The 27,731-nt window shown below is 42.4% G+C and overlaps 1 protein-coding gene across 9 annotated transcripts in view; it reads left to right on the top strand.

Annotated features, from left to right (window-relative positions):
• LOC128933197 (rap1 GTPase-activating protein 1-like) overlaps positions 1-27,731 on the top strand; it is a 43,973-nt gene that overhangs the window by 103 nt on the left and 16,139 nt on the right. For 4 of the 9 annotated variants that reach the window (XM_054270116.1, XM_054270115.1, XM_054270119.1 and 1 more), the window contains exons 1-17: positions 33-143; positions 1,654-1,727; positions 8,267-8,360; positions 8,814-8,849; positions 14,042-14,089; positions 15,202-15,240; positions 15,359-15,550; positions 20,437-20,540; positions 21,998-22,076; positions 22,366-22,419; positions 22,510-22,593; positions 22,972-23,072; positions 23,709-23,838; positions 24,094-24,249; positions 26,489-26,560; positions 26,742-26,828; positions 27,490-27,624. In XM_054270116.1, coding sequence (XP_054126091.1) covers positions 1,654-1,727; positions 8,267-8,360; positions 8,814-8,849; positions 14,042-14,089; positions 15,202-15,240; positions 15,359-15,550; positions 20,437-20,540; positions 21,998-22,076; positions 22,366-22,419; positions 22,510-22,593; positions 22,972-23,072; positions 23,709-23,838; positions 24,094-24,249; positions 26,489-26,560; positions 26,742-26,828; positions 27,490-27,624 — 1,485 coding nt within the window. In that variant the 5' untranslated portion in view covers positions 33-143. Of the gene's footprint in view, positions 1-32; positions 144-1,653; positions 1,728-3,247; positions 3,354-8,266; positions 8,361-8,813; positions 8,850-14,041; positions 14,090-15,201; positions 15,241-15,358; positions 15,551-20,436; positions 20,541-21,997; positions 22,077-22,365; positions 22,420-22,509; positions 22,594-22,971; positions 23,073-23,708; positions 23,839-24,093; positions 24,250-26,488; positions 26,561-26,741; positions 26,829-27,489; positions 27,625-27,731 lie in introns of those variants that run through there. The other 5 variants (XM_054270118.1, XM_054270123.1, XM_054270121.1 and 2 more) reach the window with 4 other exon arrangements.

Raw genomic sequence — 27,731 nt, 5'->3', positions numbered from 1 at the left:
TGGGGGCAGCGGAAGAGAAAGGGAGGGAGGGAGAGGGAGGACACTGCAACCTACGTGAATAATTGATAGTGCAAGGAAGGGAGAGCAGCTGGGTTCCCTGTCTCCATCTGCTCACCAGCTGGGGATGAGAGATCCTTGCTCAGGTAGGGGATGAACAGCTTAGCTGCTTTTATTCTCGTCTTGCGTGCAATGCCAATTAAAAATATTTTGCATCTAGAAGGAATGGGAGCAAAGAGAGGTGGGGGAGGGTTGATCTAGATCTTCTCTGCTGCTTGTGTGGCGTTATGTAATGATAGAGTTTGGGGCAGTTTCAGCCTCATCAGGGAAAGTGTGTGTGCTTTTTAAAAGACATTGTGCTATTCTGCATTGTGTAGAGAAGCAGTTGCAGAGAGAGAAATGGAGAGTGGAGGTGGGGAGAGCGGATCTCTGTGTAGGAAATGAAACAAACTAAAGGGATGGGGGGGCATGAGAGAGGGTCTGCCCAGACTCAAAGGAAACCCACCCTGATTATGTCAGTCCTGGACATAAAATTAGGAGTCCAAGTGCACTGCGGGAGGTGCTGTCTGTGCACACCCAGTGCTATATTTAGAAACTGTGTGCATAGATCTGTGGAAACAGCTGATGTGAGAACCTGTGTGTTTCTGTCTGTGGATGCAGCTATGAGTTTGTGTAATATTGAAGTAAAACTTCAAAAAATACAGGTTTTGCCCTGAAGAGTTTACCCTTGAAGGATATACTGCTGTGTTTATGTGGTACTGCGCAGCTTCCGTAGAGCTGCTGATGTTCTTACAATGACTCAATTAACAGAATTGCAGGGACCAGTTTCTGTGTTACAGCTAATACAGACTTTTCCTATGTGAGCAAGAGAAAATGCTAGTGAAATGAAGCACACTGAAAAAATCTGCTAACAAAAATAGGAAAATACATAGCAAAAGGTATAGACAGCAATTACTGTAATACATATATTAATGTGCCTACAGGGATACCTGAAAGAACAAAAACTTATATCCCAGTCCCTAAACCACGTCATCACTATAAAATGCATAATGATCCATGCAGGTATGGACACATATAGGGATTAAAATCTGAGACTGTAAGTACACTGTATTAGTCATATAAGAACACTAGTGTTAATAGGAGCTGAATCTACTTACTACAACAGAAGGCTTATAATAGGGTATATTTTTGTATCAGCAGGGTAAATAGTAACAATCGCTGGCTTGATTGTAATTTGAGAAACAGAAAGCAGTCCTGTGATTTGCTTACATGTGATTTATTCATATTGCTATTGCTAAAGGAAGTCAATTAGAACAGTAATTAGGGCATTTAATAATTGTTTGCTGTTTTGCTTATGCATGTTGAGGGCTTTGTACACAACTGGAGTTACACAGAAGGTTAGGTAAAGCTGTGAGGCAGCTATATGAAAGCTGAGTTCAGTGTGGTTTTGTATGTGAACAAAGTTGGCTCTTGTCTGTAGTGGCAAGCTGCCGAAGAACAAGAATGGCAGAAAGACCTGAGCCTCTCTGTATGCTTTGCTTTCACCATGGCCAGGCTTGATAGCGCTGCTGATAATGACCCTGAGATGGGGGAGGGCAGTAGTTACTGCTGGCAGCCCTCTAACAGCAAAAAATAATGTCTCTTCCTCCTTCCTAGATGCAGCAGAAATGGCAAGCTTGGCTCTTTGCCTTGGTCCAGTCACATCTCTGCTCAGAGATTCAGGTGAATGAGTAAGTCCTGCTTGTGCAGAGAGCAGCTGCTCTATTCAGTGCCCTGGGTCCATTTAGGAGGCATTTGAGTTGGAGTGAGGATGTAAGAATTGGCCCATGCATCAGCATCAGATCTTCTGGGGAATTACAAAAGGTTAGACAGAAGGAAATTGAGTCACCTTGGCTCCATGCAAGTTACTAAAAACAGCAAGTGGACCATTTCTTTGTCCATTCAAAGTCATCACCTATCTTTGATTCCTTACTCGTTACAATCTCTTTGCCCACCCACAGACCCTTGAAGTTCCCATAATAATTTCTATCCAGGTCTTTCAAGAGTAGAATTTATAGGAAGCATAAGGATGAAAATGGTGCATTCATCCCCAAAACTTTGAAATAACTCCTTGCTCTCTGCATTTTTCTTTTTCCCCCCATCTCTATCTGCTAGCTCATATTTTCTGCCTGGTCTGTCTGCATACTGTTTGCACTCTTCCTTTACATCTTTTCCTAGCTCTCTGGCAAATTCTGCCTCCTGTTCTGTGTTTCCTTATGTCTTCTTCATTAGTTAGGAAAAACCCAGTGTGAGGCTGACATTTGGCATAAGGCTGTAGTTGCTGCTTTTATAGGTCTTGATGTAAAGAGAATAAATGACATCATCCCGTGGAATGAAAGTGAGAAGCACAGGGAAAGAAAAAAAAACGTGTCCAGAAGAACTCTGTGTTCTGATTTAAACGCAGGTATATTCATATTCTTTCTATAGCAGACCATATTCTCATGCTCAGTTGTTGTTTTTTTTTTAATCAGGAATGACAATCTGTTGATGAGTGAATCTGTTGATGAGCGAATGGAAATACATGTGATTAAGGCATTTGTGACCTCTGAAAAATTGAGCCTCCCTAGTTTACACATTGCATCAATGAGCTATTTCATAAGGGGTGCAGAGCCAAATTTCTGCGGTCCTTGATGTATGTCAGATCCAAATGACACAGATTTGGATTTAGTGGATGCAGTATCTTCCTAGCCTTCCCTTTAAAAGAATGGAGATTTGTGGAGAACTGCTTTGATGCTCACTTTCCTCACTGGACATTGAGAGCCTGAAGATGTCATGTTGTTCTATAGCAGAGTTGAATAAGTGAAACCCGTCTGCTGTCCCTGTCTAACGCCGTGCTTGTGTTACCCTCACACAACCTGGAGAGCAGCGTCCCCGGCTCGGCTGTCCCAGCAGCCGCTCCTGCACGCTGTGCTCCATCCATGGGCTCCCACAGCGGGGGCTCCAGGGGAACCGCTCTGCCACAGCGGAGGAGGGGCAGAAGCCATCACCCCATCCCCCCTTGTCTCCTCGTCCTCCATCCCTCCTCCTCCTCTTCCTCCTCCTCCCCTCCGTGCTCTCCGGGGCCGCTGCCCGCCGGGCCCGGGCCCGGCCGTGCGGGTCCCTTCCCTTTCTATCCGGTGAATCCCGACCCGAGAGGAAGAGGAGGGGTGGGGGCGGGAGCCGGGGCTTCGCGGGGGGCCGGCAGGGAGCCTGTGCCCTTCTTCATGGCGAGACCGGGGGAGAGCAGGCTCCCGAGAAGGGAACCCGGGAGCTGACTCAGCGGAGCAGTCCAGCATGTTTCCCCGGGAGCACGGCTTCCCTGCCGGAGCCAGCGGAGGGTAGGTACCGCCACCGGGACCGGTGCCCGCGGCAGTGTGGCCTGGGGCCCTGCCTTTCCCGGGCAGCCCGGGGATGGGGCAGGGCAGCGGCTGCCGGCGTTGGGATCGCAGTGCTGGAGCAGCAGGAAGAGCCCTGGCGGGTTGGCTGGAAGGGCGGAGACCCGGGAAGGGGGAAGGCGATGGCCGTGCCCAGCCAGGCAGGTCCGGCTCTGGCTGTGGGCCCGGCCCTCGCTGCTCCCTCCCTCCGGCCCCGCTCCGGCCGGGGGAGGCGGGCCGTGGGGCGGCAGCGGGTGCCCCTCTCCCTGGAAGGAAAGAGGGAGGCTCGGCAAGCTTTCTCCTGCCGTCCCGGGAGTGGGGGACCTGTCCTCTTGGGACTTCTCAGGAGGTGGGAGTGCGGGTTGGATGGCAAGATTAAATTCCCCCTGGAGTTCTTTCTCCTGGCCCGCAAGGAGAGCTGGCGGGGAGAGTTCTCCGGGCCCTCCCGGTACCCTGCCCACCTCTTTGTGCGTGCACGAAGTCCTGAGCACGGGCTGCCCACGAGTGGGAGCGGTGCCCCCCACGGGAGCTGCCCGGCAGCCAGAGGGGAGCGCGGGTGGGAGAGAGGTTCCTTACTTGATGTCAGAATCTGTGGGCAGAAAGTTTGTGACCAGCTGAGAGCAAACTGCCTCTCATCTCTAGTGGTAGCTTCCTAGTTCTGCTTCAATAATTCCTTCTCTTGAGCTCCAGGAATCCGTGTGTAAGCAATTTTTAAAGCTGTATAGGTGTACTGAGAGTAGGGCTATTCGTGTCATGTTTTCAGCTGTCTCCGCCGAATAGCTGACAAATGTATGTGATAAAGCAAATGCACCTCTCTAAGGCAGAAATAAGGGAGTGAAACGGCAGAAGCTGTTACTCAAGAGAAGTGGTTGCCCAGAGTTTTCCTTATGAGCATTTCAGGCCTGTTCTTGTCTCACATTACCTTCAGTTCTTCTGAATTGCCTGTCCATTCTAGTGAGGGATTTAAAAAACATATTAGTGTCTCCCTGCAAGAAACTCTTATCAGGCTGGGACACCAGTTATTATGCTGACTGTTGCTCCACAGATAGCTGTAAATCACGCTGTGGTGTTTCTTCTATTGGAAGGCTTCCACTTGAGCAGAAGTGTTTACAACAGCTATACACCTGCTTCCCTGTGAACTTTCAGGAAAACAGTTGTCTTAGGATTTGGGGCACTTGCCTTTTAGAGTGCAACAAATCCCCATTTGCTCTGGAATATATTTATGAAAGGGTGTATGAAATTCTGTCCAATTTGTGGTTTTTTTAGAGCAGATACTTGCATTGACTTGGTTATTGAACTGGCTCAGATACAGCAGATAGCAATGATTTTGAAAGCTGGGTAGAGAGATCCTATGACTGAAATAGCAGAGGATGCTGCAAGACAGAATACAAGGCATGAGCAGAGTTGTAGTGGCTTAGAGATGTTCAAAAGTTCTTGTTCCGTTTCAGAATTGAGAGTGGAATTTATCAGTGGATCAGCAGTACCTAGATTTAGTTTGACTGCCTGCTTGAAATTAATGTACTGGTTAGTGTCACTAGCAAATCCCAATCTAGCCTTCAGCATTTTCTAGGCGCTATGCTTCCCCTTATTGCCATTTCCTAAGAATAAAGCTTCAGCAAGTATACATTTGCACATAAATATTCCTCTCCCAATCTGCAGAATTGCTTTCCTTTTTCAGAAGGATGATGTTCTTCTTTTTTGTGGTCAAGGAGTTTGAAGTTCCAATTTGAAAAGAAGTATGTTCCCTTTTTATAATACAGTCTAGTGCTTCATTCATTCATTCAGAAGTTCAAAGTTCCAGAAATTGAATGTGGACTTCAAAGTGATAATTATAATAGCACCAAATTTTTGTGATATTTTATAAAAGATAATGTAAAATCTAAGGCATTCTCTTGGATTTTCAAAGGCCTGTGGCATATTCCTAATTTGGGATAATTACAGAATTGTGAACATCCCTGAATCTACAGTAAGGCTGGTGATTTTGGCATTTACTGGACTCATTTGGTCAATAGAACTGTGCTAGGATTCAGTGGTAAAGAACAGTTTCTGCCTGAAGTTTTCCAGTCAGTCCAGAGTGTTGAGATGATTTTATGGTTAGAGGACTGGGGCAGGACTGGCCACACTGACCATGTGGGATTTCCATGATGCAGATGTGTATTTAACTCCTCTGAATGATTCAGCATTCACCTCAGTGACATGCCAAAGAAAACACTAGCATGAAACAAGGCCCCAGGACATCCAGTTACACAAAAGGTTCTATTGTTACACTTCTTTCTGAAAAAGAGAATTTATCAACTTAAACTTGTTGCCTTTTTAGGGCTTACAGAAAAGAATCTTCAGATTTTTAAGAGACAGGGAAAATGTTTCATGTACTGCCTTGGACATAAATTTTGCTCATCCCAAACATTCTTCAAGTAAATGAAGAGGATGATAAATAAAGCATGTATTAGTATAGTATTAATATTAATTTAAAATACATTTTGCCATCAAACTATTTCAATATTTGTTTGAGGTTGTCAAGACTAACTCCTACGTCTTCCCTCGCAGACATTTTATGGCATTAATTTCTGGATGCATTATACAGATCTCTCTCATTTGAATTTCAGGAGAAAATTGTGGAATGGAAGCCTGTATGTGTTGATGAGCCTATATGCAAGTTACATTATGCCATTGGGCCACAAAAATGAATTCTGAATTGTCAGAGAACTGGTGTGCATTAGGATTCTTGGAGCTTGTGACAGAGTAGTTTCAAGATTACAGAAATAAGTGGTACCTCCATACAAGAGGGAATGTAGCCACTGCTTTCAAAGCGAGGGTCTGCATGACCACTCCTAGCATGGAAGCAGCAGCAGTCGTGAATCCAATAGTTACAGGACAGCAATTCTTGATTGCCTTGTAGGATTATTATATGCCTTGTCTGATGGTTGTATGGCCAGTGGTGAGTGGAGAGTGGTGAGTGGTGTCTCTCAGGCTCTGTCTTGAGACTGGTGGTCTTTGATATCTTTATCAATGATGTAGGCAGTGGCACTGAGTGCACCCTCAGCAGGTTTGCAGGTGACACAGAGCTGAGGGGTGTGGCTGATACAACGGAAGAAGGAACCATGCAGAGACACCCGTGCAAACTTCAGAAGTGGTGGTCCTGTGAGAATCTCATGAAGTTCAACAAGTCCAAGTGCAATGTGCTGCACCTTGTTTGGGGCAATCCCAGGTACGGGCACAGGCTGGGAGATGAACTCATTGAGAGCAGCCCCGTGGAGAAGGACTTGGAGGTTCTGGTAGAGGAAAAGCTGGGCATGAGCCTGCAGTGTGCACTTACAGCCCAGAAAGCCAAATGTACCCTGGGCTGCATCACAAGAGGAGTGGCCAGCAGGTTGTAGAGAGGGAAAATCACCTCTCTACTCTGCTCTTGTGAGTATACATGTGGTATACTGCATCCAGCTCTGGGGTCCCCAGCACAAGAGAGATGTGAACCTCCCAGAATAGGTCTAGAGGAGGCCACAAAGATGTTCTGAGGGCTGGAACTCCTATCCTACAAATACAGGCTGAGAGAGCTGGGGTTGTTCAGCATGGAGAAAAGAAGAATCTAGTACTTAGAAGGAGCTTATTTAAAAGGGAGAGTGACTTTTTACTGGACAGGTAGTAACAGGACAATGGGGAATGGTTTTAAACTGAAAGAGAAGAGATTCATATTACATATTAGGAAGAAATTCTTTACTCAGAGAATAGCAATGCACTGGAACATGTTGCCCAGAGAAGCTGTGGGTGGCCCACCCCTAGAAGTGTTCAAGGCCAGGTTGGATGGGCCCTGAGCAATCTGATGTAGTAGCTGACATCTGGCAGAGGGGTTGGGACTAGATGATCTTTAAGGTCACTTCCAACACAAACTGTTCTGTGATTCTGTGACCACCTAACAATCATATTCATTATTTCATTACAAAGTGGATGAGTCCTGTGTCCTGTAAACCTATGCATAGTTCCCAGCCCCACCTATGTGGCCTTCACCATGACTTAACCCCAGTTGTGACTGCTAGTAAAAACTGTGAGAGGTGTGGAATGTTTATAAACTAATAGTAGGAGAGGTGCAGCTGGCTGTGGGGTTGGCTGTAGTGCCTTGGGCAATGCCAGATATGTCTTCTAAACTACAGTGTAGTGTTTGTGTTGCTTTTTATTTTTTCTTCTATGAAATCAAATAAAATCCTGCTGCTGTTTGTACCCACTGCTGTTCCAGCAGGGACAATAGTAATAATATATTTTCCATAGCAGATGTGCATACAAAAGCTCACCTAATCTCCATGCTGCTGTACCAGCAGTGGTAACACAAAACAGTGCCTGCATCTCTGCAGGGTGTTATCGGTTCTGTTCCAGTGCCATCTCTGTTTTGCTCCTGTCTTTGAGATTAATACCCAGGCTGTGGCAACTGGGGCTGTCCTTTTGGTGCTGATTTCAGTGATGGCTCAGAACTACTTTCATCCTTTTTAATGCAATTCTGTTTTGAGATCTGATTACAAAGCTTCTTATGACACGTGTCTTAATTCTGCTCCAAATCCATGATGGAAGAGGAACTTGGCAAAGAAAAATCATTCAGCACTTCCATGACAGTTGTGAGGAAAATATTGTTATGTGAGCAGAGACAGAGCAATCAGAAGCCAGAAGATTTTTGCTGTTACATCCAGGATGTTTGAAAGTGGCAAGTGGTAAGTTCAGCCACCTCAGGGATTCTTGTTATCAGCTTCCTGATAGGCAAGAAATGGCCTGGGGAGAGGAGTAGTATGCAGAGGGCAAAGGAGGCACTGCAGGCAAGCACTGACATCTTGAATTCCGTTAAGAGTTAATTTTTTTTATTTCTTTTTTTTCTCTTCCACCTCTCTCTGTTGCAGGAGGTCTGAGGAGGTGGTGCAGGGTTTTAGTGATGTTATAGAGTCTCCCACTGAAGGCTTTCCATGTGTCCTCACTCCTGCTGTCCCCAACAAGGTAAAAGCAGTCCATGTTTGGCTCAGGGTTGGTGTATGTTTTGAGTTATGTGTGCAGAGGAATTGACTGAAATCAAGCTTGTGTGCATGTATGTCTTACAGCTGTAGTTGCCTCCCTCTGTGAGAATCCTAAACTTGCTAATTTGACCAGTTCTTATGCTATTCTATCTCAAGTCAATCTGACCCATTGAAACAGAGAAATTTCTGATACCTGACTGACCAGGTTTCAGGTCAAGCTTTTGCAACACAAGCAGAAGACAATTTGGCCAGTTATATTGTCCATGCTACCAATTAAGGAAGAACAATTCCATCAGGTCTTCAGCAAGCAAATAGTTTCTTTGCCAAAATATGGAAGGAGCTGTTGGCTCCTTCAATATCTGGGTTACCACAGAAGATAATGTTAGCTTCTGCAAATGTCAAATTGTTTTTCTCTGTTGTCTTTTCCTTTTCACAGACTGTGGACTTGTTTGAGATGATTGAAAAAATGCAGGTAAGGAGAAGTAATTATGTCAGACTTTGGGATCTCTTAATTTTTGGTAGCAAACAAATAATCAGCTACTATTTGTCCTGTTGCTTCACTCACAATATCCTTTATTGTGGGCTTACAGAATGTTTAGGGCTTCTAGGCTCAATCTCTTACTCTTCAATGGGATTTCAAAAGCATTTTTCTGTGTTCATTTTTCCATGTCAGCATGATGGAAGCAATAGACGCAGGTTATTATAATCCTGTCTGTTCTTTGCAGAAGTGTGATTCTGAGAGAAAATCAGAGTTGCAGTAAGTTATCTCTGGCATCTTCTTCAGGAAACTCTGTTCTGCTGGGTAGCAGATATAATGACAGGTGATTAATGGGATGTTAACCTAACTGCATTTAGCAAGGTCAGACAGTTTAATAAATAACTACTGTAGGTCCTGTCTTTAACTTGTGCAAGAAGGAGGGACTCTGGCTTAATTCTTACACAGAAATACATGCATTTGGCTGCATATATTTTGTTTTGAACTTAAAACAGGGCAGAGTTGTTTTTTTTCCCCCTTTTACTGTATCAGATAAAGACATAGTAATATGTTATATGTGTTAAATACCTAGCAGTGAAGTCTTCATATTTTTCAGATTATATGTTCTCAGAGCATCCTTGTAGGTTACCAGTATTTTCCCTGAGTGGTGCACCTTCTTTAAAGTGCTGTGGTTAACCTTGACCTAACATAACACATAACATGGCACATAACTCCTGCCTTTTATTATGTACAGGAATTAAACTTACCAAAACAAATTAACTTCTTTTCTGGAATTTGAGTGATCAAATTATGAATATGAGGAAAATGTCAGAATTTAGTGAGACTACAAAGGTGTGGAGATGGACGGTAGCAGCAAAATGCTGAATTTAGAGTTATGAGGCTGAAGTACTTTTTGGCAGACTGGAGAGGAGGGTGGGAGGGAGGGGCTGAAGGTGTATCTGCCATGTATTCATGCGTCCATGTATTCTGTGCAGGCAGACACAGACCTTGCAACCACTGCACTGACATCCAATCTGTGTTTGGGATGGGTTCTCAGTGCTTTAGGGTAGCAAGCTGTGTAAGTGTGCCTGGCTCATTTAACTGCAGGAAGGTAAGCTTGAGCAAGCAGTGCTGCTTCAATTCAAGCACATGTTCAAAGGCCGTGACAGTCCTTCCCAGGCCTTTAGAAATATGGATAAGGATGAGTCCCTACCAGGTGTCCCTCAGTGGAAGACTGGTGTTTAAGATTGTCAGTGTTTCAGTTTACCGTATGGAAAGTCTGACTGGATTTGCACCTCTTTAGTTAGAGAGATAGCAGGGAGCTGATGGGAATCTCCAAGGCATGCAGACTGCCTAATTTTGCATCTATGATGTTTTCTTAGCTGCCCACTATCAAGACTTTATAGCTTTTTTTTTTTTTTTTAATTTAATCTTGTTTTGTCACCGAAGATGCACTAGGAGAATCATTAACTGCCGTTTCAGTATAACAGATTTTTTTGAAAGTTAAGTGTTTTTCAAAAGAAGAGAAAATTCTAATACTTTTTATTATCTTTGTTTAGATTTTTACTAATTCTTTATTCTCTTTTGTTTGTTTTTGCTTTCCGTTTCCTTCTATTTGACTGTGACTGTCCTTTACATGTGTTGAATCATTCTTGTAAACAAAATCTGGGATTTTCCATAGCAATCAAAGTGAGTGAAAACCAAAGCAGGAGACTTGAACATTTCTTCTGTAAAATAACAACAGAAAAGCCTCAGGATAGCATTGATTATTGAATACTTTACCATTGGATTGAAATATAATTGTTGGACCGGAAATTATGAAAGCCATTTCACATTCTGTGTGATAAATTAACAGGTAAAGTTGTACTCTCTTTTTACACTGAAACAAATTCCAAGATCTGGGAAAGAAGTTTACCATTTTTTTCCCTTTCTCATTTTCTTTTTGTTTTTCTTTTTCTCTTCAATTTTATTAATAATTTCTTGGAAATAAATGGACTACTGGCCGCTTTGTTCTGTGCTTACAGATCTAGTGAAGTCACTGTATATACTCTCTTAAGACATTTAGTAACATGTTGATCCTTGATTGCTTTGCAGTGCAGGCAATTGAAAAACAAGGAAATTTTATTTCATCCAGTAAGCTCAGATATTTCAGGTCTTCGTATGTTTGCATAGCCAGTCCCCTTCACTTGACTACTTTTGTTCACTCCCTCTGTTCTGCATTCTTACAATTTCTGCATATTCAGTTTTATTTTCTCAAAAGTACTTTCATGGGTTTTTTCCCTGTGTCCCCTTTTGTATCCCAGTTGTCTGTTTTGAACTAATCTCCTCAAGGCACTGCTCTTTCCCCATAAAATATGTGTATTATCTTAGCATTGTTATGCTACATTGGACCCTGACTCTGGGCACCTTTTCCTCTGTCATTCATTCTTTCATCCTGCTCAGGCCAGGTGTTTACCCTGTGCAAGACCTTGGTAATATGAGATTCTCAGGCTGATATGAGATTCCCAGAGTGATGCTGTGTCCAGTTGGCTACCCAGAGAAAATGGCAGTGCTGCAAGCCAAACCAGCTCAAGCCAGAAGGATGATGTCTCAAGGGGTGGCTGAGACTGCTGCAGTTTATTCCTCTCCCTTTTGAGGAATGACAGTGATCATCAAGCAGTTGTTCAGCCCATGCTTTGATGCTTCAGCAACTTAGGCTGCACATTTCTTGTGGTCCTGGTTACCCTTTAAAGCTTTGGACTGTACAGCCCAGGGTTGCATTATTCTTACCTTAAGCTTTGCTCTAGAGGAGAGGCTGGTAGATTTAAACTTGTCTTCAGCTTCCAGGCTACCAGGAGCTTCCTTAAGAGTGCAGAGTCTTGGAATGTGCTGGTACATTCCTTTGCTCTCTGTAGAGGCTCTGATGCAGAGCTCCTTTACAGCAGCCCAGAAAGTTTTCCCTCAGGCTTGCTGAGATACTGGTCTCCTACCAGGACCTCCTTTGAAACTGGAAAATTCTTGCAGTTATCAGATCTGCCAAAAATGCCAGGGAAGGAGAGAGAAATATTAGAAGATTGCAGTTTCCCAATCTCCATTTCTATCCCAGTACGTCCCCCAGTTTGTTGCGGAAGTCTGTGGCTGTTTTGTATCTGTGTGTCCATCGTGTCTCAGCCCTGTTTTGACAGTGCCCAGGACTTTCTGGCAGTGACAAGACTTTCTGTCTCTTTTCCAAATCCCTGTTTCAGAACCTGGTCTTCCTTGTGAACCTCAACCCAGTAGGTTGATAACTGAAACTCGAGACCACATCAACAAAGCACTTTTTAGCACTTACATTCCGTGAAGTCAACTTTTTCACCTTTACAACTTCCCTAAATGCAAAATGGTTACTAACTACTTCTGCAAAAGATAAAGGTCACTTGTCAACCTGTGTTCCATCCTAATTTCACAACTCACCACATCCTGGTAATTGGTTTATTCATCTTGTCAATGCTGTGTACCGACATCACAATTCAAAACATATTCTAAAGGTTTCCTATGAAGAACGTTTCCAGGCTGGTATTTGTTTAGTCTCCATTGTTAAAAATACAAAAGGAAAACAATTTTTTGGGGGAGGGTATGTCTTTAAACTCAGCTTTTGTAGTTTGCTCTTGTGTCACCCTGTAGACAACACGTGAAGCTTCTTTCTCCTAGTAGAGCTAAGGAAAATAATTTGGTTTTTTGTTACCTACTCATTGTTCCTTGCTCACTTTACTGTGTTTCTATATTTAACCAATTAAAATTTGTTGTTATGGCTACTTTTTGTGATTGAACTCAACTTCAGACTTCTGAAGAATGATCTCATGCATCTACTACTAGTCTCCCTTACCCTGGAGTGTGGCCATACTGTTTTACTTCTGATGTTTCTAAGAGTATTTTAAAGGTATTAAGCATTTGTTGTGTACTCAAGGTCTGGCTCCTCATGATTTCATGAAGGTTTAAGTTTTTCTATGGCTCCTTCTTAGGTTCTTTTAATAAACTTTCTCATTTTCCTAAATCCTTGTTTTTATGTGAAGTAGATGTGTTGGGTTTTTTTCTTTCCTTTTTTTTTTTTCCTTTTGTTGCTCCTGCAAAGAGCATCCTGATTATTATGAATCCTCAGTAGTAAGGTTGCTGTTGCTTAGTGTTAGTGGTATGCTAGCAGTTGTTGCACCCTGTACAGCTGGAGCATTGCCCAAAACTTCTGTTCCTGAGTCTCCTAAGTCTCCACTGTAGAGCTCCTCTGAGATTTACCTATTTCTACCAGAATCTAGTTGACAAGCTAGTTCCACTGTAGAATATGTGCACAGGCATGGCTGTTATAAATCCAATCCTGCTTATTTTCACAGCAAAGTTGAGAGCTGCTTATCCTGTCTGGAATCCCTGATTAGCCACGCCAGGAACCGATGGTATATAAAAGTGTAGTGTCAGCATCGTGTTCCAGCATGAGTGTTACAAGATTTAGGTGACAGTAGTTGAATGCTCATGTAGTATGTGTAAGAGAAACCTGCATTTTAAATTCTGGTCCTCACCTTCCTATCTGATGATGCAAATTCTGCTTCTTACTCTTCTGTCTGTGATGCCCACTTGGACTATGGCCTGTTGACCCTCATATCTTCTGGTCTGGGCCTCTGCTCAGTCTGTGTTGGGCCTCTCCTCACTGAAATTGTCCTATTCCTCTGTGCTTCTGCCGCAGAGGTGTGGCAGAAGTGAGATACTTTGCCATGGTGAGGAGGCAGAGGGTAGAATAACCTTAAGGAGGAGATTGAAGTCTGGATGCCAGCTCCTGTTTCAGGAGGAAACTAGGCAGCCTTTTGCCCTGTTTTTTCAACCCACCTCATAGTCATTCCATTTTTTCCTTTTGTTGCTTAGGATAGGAAGGAAGGTAGCTAGGACAGATTAGAGAATCAAGTAAGAAAATCAGTTTGGGAGGTTGTTTTTAATATCTGCCAGTTGTCTGCTTTTAAGAGGTGTAAGCTTGGGGGTAGTTTTTCAGTTTTAATGCCAGATTAGGGGACTGGCCAAGTTCTAGCTTTACTTTTCCTTTTCATTCCAATCCTCCAAAGTTGCTTAAATTGGCAGATTTTATAGAGGGATAAAATATGCATATTGAGGATATGGAGAAGGACACAGAGGGTAAGTGAAACAGACATGCTGAGATACAGGATTCACTGTCTGTGACTTTATGTTTCCAGGGGAGTCGTCTGGATGAACAAAGGTGTTCCCTTCCAGCTCCTCTCAAGGTCAGGCCAAGTTGTTGTTGCCTCCTAAATTGCTGAGAATGGCAGATAATTACTGACCTGGCTTGCAGTGTACTTTCATACTGGAATTAACCGGGAGTCTGCAAACATCCCAAAAACACATGCTTGCCTTTTTTCTCTTCTTTTTTTTTCCTAGTTGCTCCACAAGAGAATGAAACTATGTAGCTGAAATAGAATTAACTTTCCCTTTTTCCAATTTAAGTGGCTCCAATAAGTTTATTGTTATTAAAAGTGTTAGTTTTGACTAAGTAATTTCTTAAATTTATTCAGTTGAAGAGCTGTAGTAATATTTATGAAACCACATAGCATTTATTTCAGTAATCTGCTTGATGACTCAGATGCTACTAGAAAGTTGATCTGTTTTGCCAATATTAAGGCAGTAAGAACAAATTCCTATCTTTAAATCCTCAAGCTGAGGATTAAACTCCACTTCTTCAGTCTCAGCTCAGGCCTATTAACCTTAAAATCAAACCTGACCTTGACTTTTATCTTGGGATGACCTATAAAATAGCCACATCGAGAATTGATACAGCTTTACTCTGACAGAGCTAGTCAGTGCTCTTTGTGGTGATGGAGGGGGCATCCAACTGGCATAAATTGGCTCAGATACTGCTTCTGTTCTCTGAGTCACACCTCGGCCTTGCTCAGATGAATACCACAGAGCAGCCATGGAGATGACACAGCCTCAATCTCACTGTAAATAACAGCACTTTTTCTGCCATTCCTACTGTCATCCCAGTCAGCAGAAGGACAGAGGCTGTCTAACACTGTGTAGAATGAAAGGAGAGAGGCTGCCACTCCTAACCACATCAAATTTGCCTATAGTTTGGCTAATTCCTCATTTTGCATGCCTGTATTCCCTGTAGTTGGGAGGAGGAGGGTGGGTAGAATCTGGCTCCTAAGTTTATTGTTCACAGAGTTCTTTATTATAATGCTGAGACCTTGGAAATGGAGTCTAACCTTAAGTCCTGAAGTAAAACTCTAAGGATGACCCAGGGCAGAGAAGAAGCTGAGGGCACAGTTTGCACAGTCATGAGAGCATAACACCTTTAAAGATGTCACATGTTTTTGCTAATGGCCTGTTCTGATTTCAGACAGAAGAGGAGTATATTCCTTATCCCAGCATCCATGAGGTGAGTTAGTACTGCTCTCTGCTCTCTCTGTTTGTCTTGGACTTCATTGTTTTTTCAGCTTATTAGCTTTCCAGCTTACAGACCTGTCAGCTTTAATGCCTTCTGTCCTTCTGAATAGGTATTACAGAAAGGGTGGCCATATCCTCTCATTATCCTACCCCAGTTTGGAGGCTACTGGATTGAAGGAACCAGCCACAACCTCTCCAGCTTGAGTCCAACTCTGTCTGATGTACCCTTTTCCTGGAGTGGTAAAGTGAAACTGGAAAGTGACCCTACAGCCAAGCTGTACCGCAAACATTTTCTGGGAAAGGTAAGGGTGACCTTCAGAGCCTTCTTTGCCCATCCAGCCACCAGGCTGAAATGTTTCTCAGGCTTTTTTTGGTGGACTTAAAAATGTCTGCACTGCTGCTGCATTTCAGTTCTTTATGATGCCTTGAGCTGATGTAAATGAGGTACATACTAAGATATGGTCTGTAGTGTTTCAATTGGTTGTGTCCCCTTGTGAAATGTGCATCATCCTCTGCATTAATAGAAAGATTTGCATGGGAAATGCTTTTATTTAGTTAAGAAGGTCTTTTGAGGCTCCTATACAGATACCAACCTTGGGATAACAAGTGGACAAAAGTGTAATAGTATTGGAAGTGGAAATGGCATTATTTTTATAGGGGACTTTAGCACTGACAGTGCAAGCTCCTCAGTAGGAAGCAGAACAGTCCATTTCCCTCAGTATATGGTCATTACAAAATGTATGTGATGAAACCACACCATGTGTTTTATAGTTGTTGATGTAAGTGAGTTTGGTGCTAAATGTTCCATGAATTTAAAAATTCCAGTTTGACACATAGGGAAACAGAGCAAGGCCTCATAAAGGGAATGTTTGCTGCCCAGCCATTAAGGTCCATCTGGGTGGGCCTGTTTAGGGAATTGGCTGATTACTAGACTGAATCTCAGGATGATATTAGCCATAAAGAACAAGTGAGAAAAACACATGATGTTTTTTGAGATTTGGTTCCTGGCATCAGGAGATAAGAAAGCTTGACAAGTATGCTCACACTGCATCTTATTCAGTGATCTCCCTTAGCGACTGCAGAATAAGTTCAAAACCAAGAATAGGTGCTGCTTTGCACAGTGCTGGGGACCTGCTCTGCAGTAGTTATTCTTGTCAGAGTGACCTTCTGTAGTGAATCTTGTTCCAAAACAGTGGAAGATTATTAATATGATTTATAAATAATTAGGGGAAAAAAGGAAGCCTTCCTGGAGGCTTCCCCTCAAGACTAACAGATCTGCTGTGCAATCTGCTAATGGACATTTATCCTGTAACCTTCTGGAAGCTTTCAGTATGCCAACTGTAATTATTTTTCTGTCATGGTAAATTTAGGGTTGTGCTTGAATGCTTCCAGAGCCAGATAGGACAAGAGGCAGATTTGGATATGATTTTTTCAGTCCAATTGTAGGATTCACTGCTGACCTGATATCACAAAACAGTTGAGGTTGGAAGGGGCCTCTGGGGCTTATCTTGTCCAGACTCCTGCTCAAGCAAGGCCATATCATCATTGTTCCTTCCAAGTGAGATCCAGAACTTCCTCTATTGTGGAGCTTTGCATTTGCAAAGTGACCAACCGTTAGCGCCTCTGTACTACAGAAAAACTCTCTTCTATATTCTTCCTTTTCTGGTGTCCAGTGTTTTATTCTTTGCCTTAGCTGACACGAATATGTGTCCATGTTCAGTTAAACGTGCAAGTTTTTGAGCAAGCCAGTGTCAGAAAAGATCAAGGTGAACAGGAGTCTTGTGTTACTGGAAACTCAACCCATGGCTAGAAAACTTCCCCCATGGTTTAAAAACGTAGTTAAGGAGAGAGCTCAGATTTTCCACTAGAAGAGTATTTCTTCAGTGCAAAGTTAACAGTGATTTTGATGCTATGTTGGATCTTTTTCTTGTTGGTAACATGGGAAGGTTATTTCAACAATGTCAGGAAAGGTCTCTTTCATGCTCTGAATAACAGCAAACCGTTCTTAGCTGAAGAAGAGTCTGAAAGCATCACATGATGGGAGAGGCATAGCTAGTGGTTTAGGTAATATCCTTTAAGCAAGACAGGAGATCAAAGTATTGTGTGGTACTACAAACTTAATGTGCATGTCTGTGTTGTGGATGTGTGTATGTAGATTGCTCAAATGTGAACAATTCTGTGATACTTTTTACAGAATATCTTACAGCAGACCCTATAAAACAACCATCAAAAGAAGTGCTAGAACATTCAGTTCCTTTTCCTTGCCTCATGATCTGTATTTTATATGACAATTACACAGTAAGATTTATTTAGCCTTTAGGATAAAGGCTGTAAAATCTTATGTCTTATACTGCGGGAATAATTTGATGTCTATGTTGTTTTTCAAGGCTGTAATAAAGAGAAATAGCCTGAAGCCAGGAAGGATTTAATAAACGGGTGCATTGTAACTGCCAGTCAAATAAACTTAGGGTCCAGTTTCTCAAGCACTTGCTCTCAGTGCTGAGGGAGGAGCTTTCTTGCTATGCATTCATATGTGATCATGTATTTCTCCTTTATGCTGTCCTTTCTTTGTGCTGGTTAAAGTTGCTGCAGATGGCAGATGTCTTAGTAGCTTTAGAGCTTCTTAGGCAAACTGTCAGCATTCCTTGTGTTTTCTGTTAGTCTTTTCCCTTGGCCCATGGAAGATACTTAATTGTTTTTAGAGAGATCTATTTGAAATCCAGAACTACTTTTCAGACTGTATTAAATGTTACAGAAACTGCTTCTGTGGCTGAACAAATTTGTACTTAATACATAGATCATCTTAGCTCCAGGGTATCCTGTCATCACTGACTTGCAATCTTCAGTATCAACTGCAAAGCCTTTTGATGGTTCATCTCTAACTTCAGGACAACTAACAATAAAGGCTGCTGTCCACTGAAGGAATATGAGTCTGATGTATGTTGCCTATGTGTTTTTACAGAGAAAGAAAATCATAAGGAGTAAATTATAGGTTTAGTCATACATACGATTGCTCAGATCTCAGTTTAAACCTCAGATCCTGGTTCAGGATCAAGCTACATAGCCAGAGTGGCTTTTACAAAAATTCAGTTGTTTTAACATCTCCATTAATTCTGGTACCCATTCCCCTGTGAGGACTGCACCCATTTGTGCAGCTCTGCCTGGCTATGTCAGCTGCAGAGCTGATGGCCCAGTCTCCAAAGCAATTGAGATCCCCTATATCAGACCTGCTGGCGTCTGGCTTAGAAGTCTCATCAAAAGGCATCTTAATTTCTGGTTCTGATTTTTGTTGGCATTATGCCCTCTTTTTCCTTAAGAGGCTGTCTTGGCCATCCAGCCTGGCATTTGACTTCTTTGGTTTAAGGATTTGGATTCTAGACTTCCAGCTGACCATGGAACACGGTCTTGCTTTGCTCCTTGAGTCTGTCTGTTCCTCAGCTACTCTGCTTTTCTGCCCTTGGTCACAGTGACTTACTGCACCTGATTCTTGTTCACATCCCAAGAATCCATTAGTATCCTGAAACTCATGGTCAGGAGAAATTAACTGTCCTGTGTGGCTTCCTTTGATTTTAGTTTTTTTTCCCATGTACTGTCACTGACCAGTGTGACCGATCACACTGGACTTCTGTGGTTTGAACACTGCAGCTAGAGGCCATATTATTCTGTTTGCCTCTTGGCTGCTGTTAGACCTTATCTTTTTCAGATTGCCTTGTTTGATCAGTCATGGAACCTTTTGCCCAGTATCAGGGCAGTTCTGGGATTTTGTCTCAAAGAGGAGGTGAACACAATGACATCTTTAATACTTAAAAAAGTTAGATAGCTACATCGTCACATTTTGGTTTAGGGTAGTGACTGTAGTCTTACTTATTCCTGTTTTTTGTTTCAAAGATAGGATTGGTTTATGTCTGTTAGCTTCAAGTTGGATGGGTCCACACAGATATCAGAGTATTTCACTAGATGTATCTTTATTGCTGACAGTGAGTCAGAACTATGACTTATACAAAAAAGTCATGCAAACTATGAATTTTGCTTTTAGACAGTGAAAGACAATCTTACCAGTGTTTTGAGAGAAGTTTTAATCCATCAGGGCCAGAGCAGACCTCCTAGGCATACCCCTAGGCATGTATATATTCTATATATTCTAGGCAAAAGACTGAGGAAGAAACTGACAGACTAGCAACCATTTTTTATCAGATTACACTTTGCTCCCACTGAGTTCTTCACTAATTTATTGTGCCTGGATTATTCCTTTCACAGAACATATTCCAAATCATGCAAGTTTTGACTGTACAACTGAATACAACTTGCTGTCCCACTTCAGTGTCATGCATGAGGATGCTTTTCCACTAGGATGATGGGAGTGATCAAGGCATTTCTGCACGATTTCACCTTAATGTTATTTTCATTCACATCTTGTGTCAAAAGACTTTAACCTCTTGAGGTTAGAGATTATATAGTAATATGTATGATATAGCAATATACAAAATGTACATTGCTATACCTAGGCCACTGGAACATGGCTGTGTAGCCAGGAGAAATGTATGGCCACAGCCACTTACAAATAGAGACTGTGAAAATGTTTGCAGTATCTTTCATTGTTTGACTGCATCATGACTGTTCCAGGCACGCTCCACTAAAGCTCTGGCAGTGTTAGTGGCACTGCTGAGACCAGTCTTCATCTGCAAAACCTCTTTGCTTACTGACTGTATCCTTCCTGACATGTGAGCACTCTTGGAGTTCAGCCATTCACCATAATCGTGCCATTGCTCTTTAGATAGAGAATTTCCATGACCACATCCAGTTGAATGTCTGGTAGACACTGCTTAGTCAAGCAGAACCGGAATGGATGCAGGGAAAGTTCATGAAAGATACAATTTTATTTACAAGAAACTCAATTTCTTCAAAACTTGTTGCAGAATGTTCTAATACTGTTCCTTCTCAGGAGCCCTTGTGATCTTGGACAGGTGAGGAGGAACTGAACTGACTGGATGCACTTTGACTGATATGTTCATGCACTGATGATCAAGTGGGCTGGAAGACAACACACACACATCTGGAAGCATGCTACTCCAAGTTGAATTAAAAATTAGCTAATCTTGAGTGACTGGTTGTGTGCAAAAAAAAACAACTTGGAAAGCTTCTCCAGGAAGTGTGTTGGGGATAATGCATTTTGGTTTCCTATTTGCAGGAGCACCAGAACTTTTACTCCAGTGACATGTCCTTGGGCTACCTAGTACTTTCTGTGAAGTATGAACAGATCGAGAAACAGGAAAATCTCCGCCTGTTGCTGAGGTAATAGTGCCTGTTATTGGAGTGTGTGCTGCTGTGCTGTGTCTCTTGTGTTACCTTGCACTCCCTCTGCATAGATGTGGGTGGGAATTTCATGTCTTTCTTCTGGAGAGAAAAGAAACTGCAAAAAAACCTTTGAGCGTTTTTTTCTTGCCTTCTGCTCTTGAGTTGCTCTCAGCAGTTTCCTTAAAGAAGATGATGTGGTGCTTACAGGTGCATCTTTCTAGTACCTGTGTGGAAAATACCTGCTCTTCCCTCAAATAGAAAGTTTTTCTGTTTATTCTGTCTACTTAGAGACATGTGAGTACACTCTAGGAGAATTTGGATTCCCTAATGAAGGACAGCCTAGCCCAGGCTTTGTACTTGAGACTAAGGCTCCCTTGAAGGTGATCTAGAACATCCCCTAGATTCCCAGGGCAGTCTATGAAGCCATAACCCTTAGACAGGGTTATGAAGAGAGACATTACCTAGAGAGGGCTGCTGGATGAGCTACAAGAAGAACAGAGAAGGATCTTGTGTAGGTGAGAGGCCACTGGAGAGAAGCTTTTTACCACACTATGGGCTGGATGCACTCCCTGTAGGCAGTGATACTGGAGCCAGGTAATGTACAGTTGCTACTGACAAGGATTTGTCCAGGACTGGTGGGAAAAATGATTGCATAGGAATCAGCTACAAGAAAATCACTGGCGGGTTTTCTCCAGGGTCTGCAGAGAATGCTTCAGACTGCCAGCAGTAATCTGGGAATAAAGAGACAGCCTGTTTGTGAGCTGTGCCTGGGAATGTTTTTCTTTCTATGTGGAAGAGACCAGGGAAGAACAAAAGGGTAGTTACTCCTCTATTAAGTTATTTTATTCTATGCAATACTTTCTGCTCAATAGCTTGTTTATAATGCTTTGAAGAGGCTTTTGACAGCCCAGTATTTCTTCTTCCTTAGAAAGATATTTCTCCTTAAGTACACATACAAAGAGGAAGGCAGCTTTCCTCTGTCAGCTTTCTGGAACAGTGCTACACCAGTTTCTACCTCCTTTACTTTGCATAGATCTGCTTTCCTAGGCTGTTTCTAACAGACCTGTTAGCAATCTTTCAAGCCCTCACTGATAATGGGAATCCCTTACTATTCTGTGTCCAAGAATTGTATTTTGACATTTAAATTTCTGTGAAAGAAAACTTTGAGGGAGGAAGCAGAATACTTCTTCAAGGCAAACGGGAGTGCAAAGGAGGAAAGACACCAAGGAATCCTGTTTTGTCTTCCTCTGGTCACCACAACAAGTGATGGGTAGTAAGAAGTGAAAATACCTTGCTTTTCCAGTGATTCTATGCACCACAATTAAAATTAAGCCTCTGGAATTAACTGCTTTAACAATACTCTAGAGGAATGGCTACTCTTTCTTTAAAGATCCAGTGTTGCTTGTGTCTCCCTTCAGCCATCAGTCTCTAATACCTTTTTTGTTCTATGTCAGGACTCGTACTGGCACCAAACATGATCTTATTCCCATTTCCTGTCTGAATGAGTTTCCCAATGCTGTTCAGATGGCAAAGGTGAGATTCATGCTTACCTGTTTTTCTTAAGGCCTCATTCTTAAAGTTATTTTCACCTCTGTCCTTCCATTTCTCTCTTTTTCTACTATTCACCGGTAGAACTATTATATAGTTCCCTTTTACCCTTCTATTTTGCCTTCTTTTCTTTCTCTTCTAATTTTACCTCAGAATTTTTGCCTGAAGGGGCTCCTGTCAGATAATTATATACAGTACCTACACTGTCATGCCTGCAACAAGCCAGGGCACATGATAATCACACTTCTATTTCCCTGCCTCTCTCACTCAACAGCTACTGTGTGAGGATGTGAATGTTGAACGCTTCTTTCCTGTCCTCTATCCCAAGGTACAGTGTTCTGTTATGTCTGTATATCACTTTTCCATCAAGGTCTGGCTAATGACATCCAGGTGACAATTTCTGTTTTCATTACCTCAGGCTTCGCAGCTTATTGTTGCATTTGATGAACATGTCATAAGCAATAACTTCAAATTTGGGGTCATCTACCAAAAACCTGGACAGGTAAGACCCCTCAGATCCCATGGTACTTGGGGCAAAATAGAAGGAGTCAGTTTTCCTAGCTTAAAGGATGTAATAACAAGGTCTGCACTGTCCAGAAGCAGTGGCATGGAGGCAGCAGTGTTTGTGCAGTGCCATGGTTCTCTTGGCATGCCTCTTCCACCTGCAATGTCTCTGACAGTATAGGCTTTGTGAATCTCTGAATCCTAACTCTAACCCTCATGGCAGCTTGGGGCTGAGGCACAGGACCCCAGCACCATGGGGGGCTCAGATCAGAAATGTATTCAAGCAGAGATGTTTGTTGGTTGAACTGTCTATAGAAGTTACTGCCTGTTCTTTGTACTCCTTGTGCTTCTTACTACTTCTGCTTTTCTTCTGTAGACAACTGAAGAAGAAGTCTTCAGTAACACAGTAGAGAGTCAGGGTTTCCTGGAGTTCCTGGATTTCCTTGGTGACAAGATTCAGCTGCAGGATTTCCGTGGGTGCGTACACAGAGCAGCTGGAAGGCCAGATTAAGTTAGGGAACGTCATGTGTTCATAGACTGTGACCCTGTTACAGCCCAGCTTCCAGAGAAGTGCTGTGTCTTCTGAATCCCAGTGCAGGTGAAGAGACCCCAGATGCTTTTGTCAGCATAATATCTGGGAACTAGTTGGAGCTTAGGTCTCTGCTGGTATTTTGATTTAAAGGTCTCCTGATATCTCAATCTGACCCGCAGCATTAGCAAAGAATAATTTTACTTGGCAGGGCAAATACAAGTTTGTTTCATAGTGGTATGGGGCAGTATTGTTTCAGGCTCTTTCTCTGAGGCATCACATCCCTTCTGTAGTTCTAACATACAGAGTGTGTTTCTCAGAGGAATGCCAAAGAAGGTAGCTACTTTGAGGATCACTGGTTTAACTTCATGGCTTTTAACAAGCTGGTATGTTCACCAGCACAAACATGGTGCAGCTTCAGTTATTGCATTGGTTTGGGGAAGATTTGGTGCTTCATTATCATTGCTTTCCTAAAAATCACCTTTGATAGTCCTTATGTAGTACTGTTACTGATGCTGTCTGTCTTCTCTCTGCTCTCTCATTCCTGCACTGCCTGACCTGTGGCGTGGTGTGGATTTGCTCAGGTTCCGGGGAGGCTTGGATGTTACCAGAGGTCAAACAGGCACCGAGTCAGTCTATACAAATTTCCGGGGGAAGGAGATAATGTTTCATGTGTCCACAAAGCTGCCCTTCACAGAGGGAGATTCCCAGCAGGTATCAGAAGGAGGAGTAAGGATTACAACAGCGTGGCTGGGAGAGGAGGGCTATTTGAAGAAGGACTGCATAGAGGGGAGAATGACTGACTATATAGTGTTGGGAATTATGGCTGGAGTAATGGCAAAAGTAGTGATGAGGGGTTTGGTGAACAGATGGTTTTGTGATGTTTGGCAGACTGGTGTTGTAGGTCCCATCATAGTGTTCTGCTCTTTTTCACCTGCCTTCTCTCTTCATTATTTCTTTCCTCTCCAGCTTCAGCGGAAGCGTCACATTGGGAATGATATTGTAGCCATCATTTTCCAGGATGAAAGCACACCTTTTGTCCCTGATATGATTGCTTCTAATTTCCTTCATGCTTATGTGGTAGTTCAGCTCACTCATAGCACCACTGGGGACACTCTCTACAAGGTAACCAGGATCAATAGATTAGCCTGTATCGATTTTGGTCCTTGATGTGGAAACGGGTTCTTGGGCCTTTGGGAGAGGTGCAGATTTAGCCAGATGTCATCCTTATTTCTTGAGTGTCTACACCTGAAAGCTGAATTAAGTGGTATGCTTTTCTAAGTAGCTGATTAATTTCTGAAGCTTAAAGCTTTGAAATTGAAGCAGAAAGAATTCAGGTAAAAATTTTTGTTTACATCACAGAGCCTGAGCCAGAATTGATTGCACTTTGGGGGTTGTCTCGTTTACATTGTGTAAATCAGGTAAAATTCATGTCTACGTTGCCCATGCTGCACAGCACAGTGCTTGCAGCTTGCACTGCCTGAGGCTGCAGGTCAGATACAGCTGGTTGACCTAGCTATGGAATTCAAGCCAGCTACACCTGCTTTTGGGGATTCCAGAGCTGATGCCCATCTGACAGGGATGTGTTACCTGTTAGGGCCTTCCAGCTGAAAGAATCCCTGCTAGAGCCCAGATTAATTATCTGCAGCCTTTGGACACAGCTTGTTCTCTCTCTGACATGACTCTGTATGGATGTCTGTATAACTTTATGTTCAACTTTAGTGATGCTGAGAGAGCAGAAAATACAAAGAAACTTCGATTTGTGTAGGATTTTCCATTGTAGAAACATTTTAATCCCAAGTGGCATGTGTTGTATTATGTAGGGATTTTGAAATGGTGGTGATGAGTCCTTATGCCTTGGAGGTCTACAGGTACACCAAGAATATTGTAATTGGACAGTATCCCCATCATTAGGACAGTATCCCCATCTCCTCCACCACCAAGTTGGTGGTGGAGCTGTCTCCTTCCCTTTTTCTCTATGCTTTAGGTAGCAAGGCTTTCACTACAAACCAGGTGGGGTTCCAGTTCTCCTCTTGCTCTCTGTTTTGTAGGGCACAAAAATTCACTGGACTTTTTAATGACAAGGAAAGAGCTGGGAAAACTTGCTATTTGTTGTGTGTCTTCCGGCCATTGTTTTCATCTTTGCCTGTCTGCAGTACCTTTTTTTATTTGTTGTTGTTAGTGTAATAGGGCTGCTTCATTCCATAAAGAAGAAATCTTCCCAATAATCACCCTAGAGCCAATGCAGAGTTTTCTATAAAGGCTTTTCTAAAGGGGCTTTAACTGATGCTGCCTTGAGAGCATTGTAGTACACAAAAGACTGTCATTTGAAAGATTTCTTTGCCGTCCCTTGTTCCATTTACTTAAGCTTTAGTGCATCCTGTTAAATTGGAGTATTAATGGAATTTATTTCACAGAATCAATTTTTGCAATCAGAAAACTAAAAATGCAAAGCAGGATTTTAACTGGTAGATATCTATTAGGAGAGAGATGGAGGCTTTGTAATTGGGGAAGGTGGCCTAAAATGTGAGAAGTCTTAATTAAATCCAGAGCCCATTTCCTTCTTCCTCTCATTAAACTCACACCTCTCAGTGGCTCTGTGACATTTATTTGTTGTTTTGGCAGTTGTGGTTGCTAGGACATTATTCCCTCTTGTATGAAAGGACAAATAATGGTTTTGTTTCATCTCAAACACAACAAAAAAACCCCTGTGAAATATTGTGAAGTACTGTATGTATTTGATAAGATAGCTACATATAATTATGGGTAAGTGCTGTGAAGAAACAAGTGACAGTGTAAAAATTGGACTGCATTACAGTTACTTCTTTAGACATTGGTATGTCAGGTGGGAGCATGCTGAAAATAAAACAAATGAAACCTATCTCTTACTGGGAAAATGCATTTGCACGTTTACCACCTGTGACTCCCAGAGGCAGAGGCACTGAGATACTCCCCTCAGTGTGCAGCGTATCTCCACCAAGGATTCTCTGTAAAAAAAAATAGGTCAGTACAACCACACTGACAAAGGTTCTTTAGTGGAGGTTAATCTTGCAGGCTGAATAGGAGCATTTGTTTGTTCCTCAATATACTGGTTATACTAGTTATTATTTAAAATATTTTTTAAAGAGCAGTCAGTCCAGCTTTTTTTACTGCTCTTTACTGTGTGCACATCTAGCTGGCTGAGTATCTGAGAGATAAATGAGCACATCCTTCCACTGAGTTCAGGAACAGAAGGATGCACAGGACACTATATTACATCTCATTTTTATAAGTAAATTATTTAGGAGGAATCAGATCTATCATAGTAGTTTGATGGTCTCACTTGTGTTCTGATACTCCTTTTTTTCTCCTTATATTATTTCAGGTTTCAGTCACAGCCCGAGATGATGTCCCCTTCTTTGGACCGCCGCTGCCAAATCCAGCCATATTTAAAAAGGTTTGTTTCTCTGGTCCAGTGTTAGTTGGCAGGGAACACACACTTGTGTTCTGAGTTGGTATTGTCAGTCTGGCTAGAGCACTTTGGAGGTCCAAAGAGTAGTAAGCAGAGCTTTTATAATGGGATATTTTTACTAGCGTTTTGATCTCCTGTTTAGTCTAGTCTTCATCTTGTCTTGCAGAGTGCAGAGTTTCGTGAATTCCTTCTGGTCAAGCTCATCAACGCCGAGTACAGCTGCTACCGAGCTGAGAAATTTGCTAAATTAGAGGTGGGTCTTTTACCTACCTGCTTCAATTAAAAATAATACTTATTATCAGAAAAAGAAAATAAAGTAAAATTTCTGACTTCTAGTTTTGTGTTGTTTAAGAAAGGAAGATGAAATGTGATTTTCTACTCAGTTTTGGGATATTTCCTTCATACTTCTTAGCAGGTGTGATAGAATATGAATGGGTACACTTTAATATAAAGATCTAATCCTCAAGTAAGGATGGGAATGTGATGCATATATTTTGCTGGAGGAAATTCTGTATTAGCTGAAATGCAGTATTATGCTGCAGGATGCATGCTGATATCACTGATTTTTGGTTTAAGGTACCACAATTCTTTTCCTGACTCTGCTGTTGCCTGATCTAGGAAAAAACATGTCTCTATTTCATCATCTGTAAAGAAGTGTCCTTTATGATTTGCTTTAGACAGAGCTTGAAGGGGCTGGATGTTACTGCAATATATTCTGTAACTATGCAGTTAAAGTCACTTCATACTGTTTAAAGTGATTTTCATGTGGTTTTGTTGTTATCATTGTTGGTCTTTTGGAGTTTCTTGTTTGCTTCTTGGGGTTTTTTTTAAGACGGATGGGAGACATTAATAAAACAGGAAAAAAATCTCCCAGCTCTCAATAAAAGCTGTTCTGATTCCCAATGTTGGTGCAGGAAAGAACACGGAGTGCCCTCTTGGAGAGCCTTTTTGAGGAGCTGCAGCTTCGCAGCCGCAGCATGATGGGATTGCCTGTCGGGGAGGATGACAAGATAGAGAATGGCAGTGGGGGCTTCCTCGAGAACTTCAAGGTGAGCCTTTCTACAAACCTACAATGTGGTCTAGAATTCCATACTGGCCCTTAGAAGCCAAACTCTTAATGCTTTGTGCTGGTGTCAAGTGTCAGATGTGATTTTAT

The sequence above is a fragment of the Melozone crissalis genome, unplaced genomic scaffold (assembly GCF_028551555.1).
Source record: "Melozone crissalis strain CALT ecotype California unplaced genomic scaffold, PUWL_Pcris_2 ptg000008l_1, whole genome shotgun sequence".
In the NCBI taxonomy this organism is placed as follows: domain Eukaryota; kingdom Metazoa; phylum Chordata; class Aves; order Passeriformes; family Passerellidae; genus Melozone; species Melozone crissalis.
Note: the sequence above shows the minus strand (reverse complement) of the source record. Positions and strands in the feature narration are given on the sequence as shown.